At 36.4% G+C, this 8948-nt stretch overlaps 1 protein-coding gene across 4 annotated transcripts; it reads right to left on the reverse strand.

Annotated features, from left to right (window-relative positions):
* Positions 1-2365: 2365 nt before the first annotated feature.
* On the reverse strand, positions 2366-8948 carry LOC129871138 (FBD-associated F-box protein At4g10400-like). Of its 4 annotated transcripts, none has more exons than XM_055946020.1 (7): positions 8914-8948; positions 8650-8686; positions 7703-8563; positions 7469-7624; positions 3054-3095; positions 2862-2903; positions 2366-2774 (listed from the first exon to the last, which is right to left on the reverse strand). In XM_055946020.1, exons 2-7 carry the CDS (start codon positions 8680-8682, stop codon positions 2445-2447), a joined length of 1464 nt encoding a protein of 487 aa, XP_055801995.1. In that variant the 5' UTR covers positions 8683-8686; positions 8914-8948; the 3' UTR covers positions 2366-2444. The 4 variants fall into 4 exon arrangements, with proteins under 4 accessions (XP_055801995.1, XP_055801996.1, XP_055801993.1 ...); XM_055946021.1 differs by lacking the exon at positions 8914-8948 and adding an exon at positions 8892-8908; XM_055946018.1 differs by lacking the exon at positions 8914-8948 and having other exon boundaries at positions 7703-8735.

Consider the following 8948-nt stretch of genomic DNA (forward strand, 5'->3'; position numbering starts at 1 on the left):
GAATAGTACTATTCACCGAATTTTACTATTCACGAAAAGTTACTATTCACAGATAGTATATTCGCATAAAATAGACAGAATAACCGAGGGCTCTGATACCACTGTTGGGGTGAGGAAGCACCACAACTAAAGTTTGATATGATGAAAATATTGAAAATAAATTGGACACGAGAATTTTACGTGGAAACCCCTCTAAATGATAGAAGGGAAAAACCACGGGGTAGAAGGATCTCACTATATTTTTGTGGAGTACACAGCTCTCAAATACAAGGAGAAAACAACAATTAACACTTCTCTCTTGTAAAAGGAACAACTACTAAAGAGGACACTCAAGACTACAATATTTATCTTGGTGTAAAACTCTCTTTGTATTCTTACTCTCTCTTTATGGGATAATATAAATGAGGGCAGAATGCCCTCTATTTATAAGAGGAACAAAAACGCGTAAAGAAAAAATTTACGCGTTTTCAACACGAAAACGCGTAAGGTCGGCTACGCGTAAGGAAAAATTGATGCTGGCTGCTTTTCTTTTTCTTTTCAGCCTACTATCTTTGACTTTTCTTCCTCTATTTTTTTTGTTTCTTTTGGCTTTTGTAGCAGTTCTTTTAAGCAGAAAGTTTCCAGCTACATGATACAGTTCTAGATTATCCATCTTATTCTACTTGCAGCTTTATCTTATGTAGAAAATTATCTTCCTCTGCCAAAGTCATTGCTCTTATTCTATCAAAAAAGAAGATGTCACATGTATTATCCCAAAAGCAGAAACAAAAACATAGACATTTGTTGCAGGAAGTATATGAAACTGAGCTACTTCATAAACTTTTGAGCAACTCAAAGTGAGGTAAAGATCAGTCCAGTTTAGCCTTTTCAAGCTAAAAGGAACTAAAGGTCCAATTGGTAACTACTTAGCTATGTTTCTCAGACTCTAAAAGAATGTCAATATGTGTGTCGGTTTTTTAAAAGTAGTATATTTTTGGAGAATCCGGCATGGGTTCGGCATAGAAAGTGAAAAGTAAGTTACTTGGTGAGTGTCCTATATTTGAAGCAGTAATCTTGATTTAACCTGGAAAATAAGCATGAATTAATGGGTTCCATACTGGAATTTAAAATATTATATAGGTCTCTCTACCCTTGTAAGCATACAACACAATTCACGTGTAATGGATATGTCAAATTTGTATATGAAAATAATATTACCTTATCAATTCAGGAAAAAATATAGCACTACTCCTAAAATTAAGATAAAAGAAAAGAGACTTGCACAACATCTAGGAAACATCAGCTACTTCACCAGTTGTTAAACTTTTCTGTCATCATAACACAATAGTGAATATGATAATAAGAATTAGCATATTAACATATTTATTTTATCAGACTCTTCATCATAACACAATAGTGTATAGTCAGGCGATCGTTCATATGTGCTAAGACTGTCTATACATGCCAATAGATGACTAAGCAGCTTATTCAAAACCCATTATGCAATATTTAAATCTTGAAAAGTCAAAAAGCCGAAAAGATATTCTCAGTTTTTTACAAAAGCTTTCTGAATCTAATTTTTTAAGCCAAACAAAGGAAAGAAAATGAGAAAAATAAAGATTGAACTGTGTCAAAGAGGTAAGACATTCTCCAAATAGAACTATAGAAACAACTCTCCTGGAACACTTCCATTATAATACAATCTCAACTTGAAATCCTCCTCAAAGCCATCCAATTATGGGGCATCTAAAATTAATTAGTACGTTTCCCTTGATTGATAAGTTTAACCTGCAGGAGAAGTTGCTAGTCTAAAATACTTTACCGTGATATAGGTAGAATGGAGAAGGGTTTTGTTGACGGAGTAATCGCAGGTACTATGCGCATTAGTGTAGGCCAAGTGTCGGTTGTGATTTTTCTGAGACAGTTGTAAGTTAATGACTTTTTTGAAGCAGCGTTATATTGATTAATGAGGACTGCCATGTGGCGGGTTTAGGATCCTCTTTTATGAAATAGAAGAATAAGAATAAGACTATAAGAGTTCATTAATCATTTTGTTGATTAATATTTACTTGCTTCTTGAAAATACTCCAAAACTTCTCCTCATGCTGTAATTTTTAGAATAACAAAAAGTTTGATTACCAAGTTAATGGCTATAGCTCCTGTAGTACATAGGAAATAATAATCTTAGATGTGCCTACGATGGATATGAAAATGTAAAATAAATGAGAAGGCTGATTAATTGGGCGCACTCAAGTAGAGTCCTGCTATCATAATAAAATGCAGTCGATTAAGATATTAAAAATAACATAACATAGCTTTGGAACTCAAACACTTGCATATAATTTCAGTAGTTAAAAAGAGGCGAAAGTTCAACAAAGTACATAAGTTATCCAACCAATTTTCTCTTAAAATAATAAGAACAATTCAAAAGACACAATAAGAGAAGTAATAGTAAATATGCAAATTTAAATTAACTTAATTCTCTTCGAAAAACCATGGCCATATGTCAACAATTCAGCTCTGGGGGGTAAATTTGCTTTAAGCTGATGAGCACACTTTCGGATTGCCTTCTTCCACATGGAGTACGGCCAAAACTCATTATACATGAAATAATCATAATCAGCACAAAGGATCATTCTCTTGAGAGATCCAGCAATTCGCAGCAAATGTGAAGCAAGTTCATAATCACTTGTAGACCCAATAAAACCAACCAACTTCACAACCTTTAGACATTTATGACTAAATGTCATAGCTTCTTGTACTATACGATCAGCAGCGTGCGCTTTAGCCTGGCCCTGCAAAAAAAAAAAAAACTTGCAATTCTTATAAATTTTAGACCCAAAAGTTTCTGAAATGAAAAGATTAGCGATGATCAAACATACCTTCTCAAATACGTCATTCAAATCCCCATAACCCCGTACAACCTAAAAAAAAATAAAATATATATATATATATAAGTCATGCTTTTAAAATAAAAATGAGATTGATGCGTCAAAGCAAGACAGAGGATAAATATTTTGAACTAATGAATCTCTTGAAAGCTCTATAAACTAGCTAGATAACATTTCTCTTACATGTCTCTTAATGAGATGAGAGAAGAAAGGAAGGAATGTTAACTGCCACAAAGAAGAAAAAGAAGGCATATTAGGAGAATTGTTAAGATGTTTACACCAAGAAATGTGAAGAAAATCAACAAAAAAGATGCAGAGAAAATCAAATGGTAAAAATAAATACCTAGTGAATAGACTACATCCACTTATCATAACAATAGTTAGAACCTGAATAACAGAGGGAAAAAGAGGAAGAGAAATGGTAATAGGAACAGAAAAATGAAAATACAAAGTTGCTACTGACTTTATGTGCCCCCATCCACACACATGATGATTCGGTAAACCATTACAAGTTACCTGATTGTCTAATAGTCGATTTAGAAGCATCCACCATAAGAATATTACGGTGATATTCAGGCTAACCTGCATACACTTCGGCTATTCCACCGGACCCCTTCATCTCCACACCAGTACAAATACCGACAATTTCCTCACTAAGGCACTAATTTAGAAATCAAACACGCCAAGTACGTGAGATAACTATTTTGGGGGGGATTATCGAAAAGTTTGATATTTCTAGCTTTAAAACTTGGTGGCTAATGGGTCTACTCATCTTTTCTTATCCACTTAATTCCATACTTGGTTCACTAGTAAAGACTCAAACTGGTGGCGTGCATCTACTACACATCCTGAGCTATAATACCTTTTTGTTGTTGAACCAAAGCCCTGGGGCCAAGTGGGCATGGTAACTAGGATTCAATAATTCTAAAGAGTCTCAAACAATATCATGCTGCTTCAAAATGAAGTTTGTCCATTTCAATCTCTGGCCAAGCTTCCCAGCAACATGAGCTGTGTTTTTATCAACTAAATTTTTTAGCTTGCGTTGATTTTTTTATTTATGAACAGAAGTATGTAACTGAAGCTTTTCCTTTTAGAGAAAAAGAAATTCTGGCAGCTAGCTTAGGAAGATGAGAAGAATTCATCTAATTTTGTTACCTCTGCTAGTACTGTATCCTATCCTCCATTGTTCTTTTTCCAACTTCATTGACCGCTAGAGTACACTCGAGTCAATGGTAATAATTATATTCATTGACAACTACATTTTTTAATTATTATATTGCATCCGGAGTATTGTGTGATTAGTGATAAGAAGGTACCACCAAAACTTAAAGGCAAATTCTACAGAGTAGGGGTTAGACCAAGTATGTTACATGGGGCGGATTGTTGGCTAGTCAAGAACAGTCACATTCGGAAGATGAAAGTTGTGGAGATGAGGATCCTTCGGTGGATGTGTGGACATACTAAGAGAGATGGGATTAAAAAAGAAGATACCCGGAAAAAAAAAGAGTGGCCTCAATGAAGGACAAGATGCGGGACGCGAGGCTGATATGGTTCGGGCATGTGAAGAAGAGATACATGGATGCCCCAGTACAGAGTTGTGAAAGGTTGCCTATGGATGGTTTCAGGAGATGTCGAGGTAGGCTGAAGAAATATTTGAGAGAAGTGATTACACAGGACATGGAACAATTGTAGCTTACCGAGGACGAGACCTTAGATAGGAGATAGTGGGGACATGGATTAGGGTAGAAGGTTATTAGGTAGTAGAGCATTGACTTGCTTATCATTCCTTAGTAATAGTCGTAGTATTTCTCAAATAGTTTCTTGTCCTCCGATTTCTATTACATTCCTACTATCTCTTATACCTCGATTATTGCACTATTTTTATTGTAGTTATTGCACCATTTTTTCAGAATGTTTTCATGCGTTCCTTATTATCTGCTTTGACATGTCTTTCCTTGAACCGAGGGTCTTTCGAAAACAGTCTTTCTACCTCTCAAGGTAGGGTAAGGTCTTTGTACACTCTACTCTCCCAAGGCCTCACTTGTGGATTACATTGGGCATGTTTTAAAGAAAAAATACTACCTAAGATTTAAGACAACCAGCATGTATGTGTAATATTTTGTCAATACCTTGCAAAAATATTCTGATGAGCAAACTCTTAATTTTCAAATCCTTTTAGTATAGAAGAAATGGTTGAGGCCTTTTATCTCGTCAAAGGCATCAAGCCAGCTAGGAGAATCTCTCAGAACAGAGATGAAAACTTGAGAGTGAATTCATAGAACACCATACATAAACATGTTCATAGAACACCAACTACGAGATCAATATTATCCAAAAAGTGGGAAGACTTGAACCAAAATACTAAAGGACCACAATAACCCCATATAGTTGATAGACTATAATGTCCCTAAAAATAGATGAATTATTACTTTATAATTACAAATATACTAATCAACATTCTCCATTTCCTTGCTAACAAAAATATAGAGAACTCGTTCTGATCGTAACCTAGTGCACTTGAGAATGGTGATTGGTCAAATGATCCTTTTTACTTCAAGTTCAAGAATATGTGGTTGCATCAAGAAGAGTTTCAGGACATGGTCCAACAGTGGTGGCAAGGTTATGTGGCTAATGGCTCACCTAATTTCATCCTTTCTCAAAAGATGAAATATTTGAAGAAAGATCTAGTCACTTGGAATCGGGAGGTCTTTGGCGAACTAAGTACCAGAATTAACAAAGCCATGGAGGAGCACTTGATGCTGGAATAGTCAACAGAAGGGAGAGTCAAAACTCAAGAGGAGAAGAACAATTTAATGCAACTGGAACTGAGATCCAGAAGTTAGCCAAGGATGAAGAAACTTTTTGGAGACAAAAATCAGGGTGCTTCTGGCTGAAAGAAGGAGATAGAAACACAAAATCATCATTTATTCAATTTCTTTGTTTCTATATTTGTCATTCATGCTTATAAATTATAAGCCTTGGACAAAACATAAATATTTGCATTTTCTCTTCCTTTGGGCCTTTCTTTTATTTAAAAGCCCACGCTTTATTTCCATTTTCGCTTAAAGCGGCAACAGACCTTAAGAGTTTTTTTGCGCTTTTTTCTTTTAATAACACTGCTACTTATTTGGACCTTTCTCCACGTGCTATCCACAAGGATTTTGAGATCTGGGATGCGGTAATTGAAAATTTTGAGAAAAGATTTGCATCCTGGCAGCAACAACAGCTGTCTTGGAGGCAGAGTAATACTTATTAGCAGTGTTTTAGACAGTATGCCCACCTACTTTATGTCCCTATTTCCTATTCGAGGCATGGTGCAGAAACACCTTGACAGGATCAGGTCTTTTTTTATAGCAAGTGAATAGTAGGACTCACAAATTTCACTTAGTCAAATGGCCCAAAATCACCCTCCCTAAAAGTATTCATGGCCTAGGTGTTAAGGTTCTAGCACTCCACAATTAATGCATATTAATGAAATGGCTTTGGAGATATAACGGGAAAGATGCCGGTCTTTGGAAGGAAGTTGTGCAAACTACGCATGGTTTCACCAACCACTGTTGTACCAAAGTGGCTGGGACACCTCATGGAACAGGGCTATGGAAGGGTATCAGGCTCTTATGGATGCCTTCTCACTCAGCAAATCTCTTCAGGCTGGAATGGGGAGCATATACTGTTTTAGAAGGACAAATGGTTAGGTCTCAATCCTCTGAAGGATACCTACCCAAGACTGTCCTCACTAGCTACCAACCCAGACTTCACTATTGTTTTCCTCATTGTTTTCTTCTTCTTTAACTTGGGTTTAATGCACTTGAGCCAAAGTTCTTTCGGAAACAGCCTCTCTACCTCCACGAGATAGTGGTGTGTACACTTGACTCTCCACAAACCCCACTTAGTGGGATTTCACTAGGTATGTTGTTGTTGTTGTAAAGTTCCACCAAAATATCTTGCTTTGTGTGGTTGCTGCCAGAGAAGTTGCCCTCACACCGGACAATATGATCAAGAGGTGGAAGATTTTGTGTTCTAGATGCTTTATGTGTAAAGAAATTACGGAGACAGTGAATCACTCCTTCATACACTGCAAATTCATAGGCATGATATGGAGTATCATTCTAAACCTCAAGGGCATAGCATGGACCATGCCAGGGAAGGTTTCCGAAGCTCTAAGAAGTTGGGAGGAGGTAGGTCCACTAGCCAAGAACAGAAGTAGATGGAGACTCATTCCTCCTTGAATCTGGTAGACAGTGTGGAAGGAGAGAAATTCCAGGTGCTATGAGGATAGAGAATAATGTGCAGAAGATTAAGCTGAATTGTATCTTACAGCTGTGTTTTTGGTGTAATTAGATTTACACTAATGATACTATGTCTATCATTGATGTCCTTGATTCATTATAGATTGAGAGAGAAGCGTTTCAGAGTTCTTATGTAAATATAGTTTCAGTATTACCCAAATATTGTTTTTGGATATAATACAAAGTTACCATTCTCAAAAAAATCTACTAATTGATATGGTTGTACACGCGCATGTAATAAACTTGAATGGGTAAACCATCATTATTTGATCAAACAAAGAACTTATATATGGCAAGAAGAATGTTTACCCGGATGGTTAATCTGGACAAATGAGGAGAACATTTGATCAAGAATACGAAGAAGCAAAGGCCATCACCAAACTTTGTGGTGATATCTAATTCCAGCTTTTTCAGATGGCAGAGTTGATGAAATTCATTGGGAATCACCTTGCATAAGGAAGATATCTGACAAGATTGAAGTGATTTATGTTAGCAATTTATTTGAATACAAAATTCTAGCGAGGACAAGAAAGGGAATACAACCTTGGAAGACACTTCCAGTTTAAGCCTCTTCAGGTTGCTGCAATAGATTGAATGCATGGGAGCATTCATCATAAAAGAATAGGCATAGAATCCTCCAATAGTTAGCTCAGATAGGCGGGGAACAACTTCCTTAAAAGGCCCTTTTTCGATAGAGTTTCCAATGTATGTAAACGACACGAGATTCGGAGCACGAACCCTTATACCCGTCAGACGTTTACAATGAGATATTTCCATGGACTTTAACTTAGGTAATGAACGAGTAGCCTCCAAAAAACCGAGATACGCTGAGGCTGAAATACACAGTTGCTCCAGCAAGGGACAGTTGGATAAAATGAATTTAGCAACTTCTTGTGTTATCTCAACACTAACAAATCGAAGAGATTTAAGAGTCTTGAGAGTTGTCATCAACTTGACCTCACCTCCGGAAATAGACAAGAGCTTTTGCACATGAGGAATGGTATAATTAAAATCATCTCTTACAGGCCATCTCCCTAACAAGTCTAATTCAAACACCTTGACTTGTTTTCCTATGGCAAAATCAATCCAGGCATCAATAGCATAGTTGATTTTGTGTTTCTCTCCTTCTCTTACATAAGGTATTGGGCAGTTAAAACAAACTTTGAACTGGTGTATAGATGGAGAGTGATGCAATTTCAAGACTTGATTAATTGAAGATATAAACCTTTCGGTTAGTGGCATAGGATAAACCTTGTCATTAAAGAAGTGAAGACTGCAATGTGTATGCTTCCTTAAGTATCTCCATCGGTGTGAGAGAATAGAGGTGCGTGCTGCCTCGTGGAAGTTCAAACAGGAAAGAATGGCAATAAGCATCTCATCAGGTAAGTTGTTAATCCTGCAATTCTGTGGCACCAAAAATAAAATTGAGGATTGGATGGGAGTAGTGAGTAGAATAAAATTGATTGGAAAATTAATTATAAGCATCTTACTTTCTGACGCTTGGTACAGCGATGAACATCCATCGCACTGTTCACAAAAGACGGGAGAATATATCACTTTATAACAAAAGCTTCTACTTTCGTGCTAAAAATAAAAATCACTACATAAGCTGAAAAGATCACAAATATCAACCAACAGTTAAATCACATGACCTACTAACTAAAATCAACCAACAGTTAAATCACATGACCTACTAACCAAAATCAACCAATACTTGAAATTTGATGCTAACCAAAATATAAGAGATGGAATACCACGGGCGAGCCAAGCTGATGAGAGAAAGAGTTTT

Source organism: Solanum dulcamara, chromosome 10, assembly GCF_947179165.1.
Source record: "Solanum dulcamara chromosome 10, daSolDulc1.2, whole genome shotgun sequence".
Taxonomy (NCBI): Eukaryota; Viridiplantae; Streptophyta; class Magnoliopsida; order Solanales; family Solanaceae; genus Solanum; species Solanum dulcamara.

Coding starts and splice junctions, on each gene's coding strand:
- LOC129871138 (XM_055946018.1), bottom strand. CDS start 8,644: ATGCTTATAATTAATTTTCCAATCAATTTTATTCTACTCACTACTCCC. Junction 7,625..7,702: donor AACTGGAAGTGTCTTCCAAG/GTTGTATTCCCT, acceptor CAATCTTGTCAG/ATATCTTCCTTATGCAAGGT. Junction 2,775..2,861: donor TGAATGACGTATTTGAGAAG/GTATGTTTGATC, acceptor TTTTTTTTGCAG/GGCCAGGCTAAAGCGCACGC.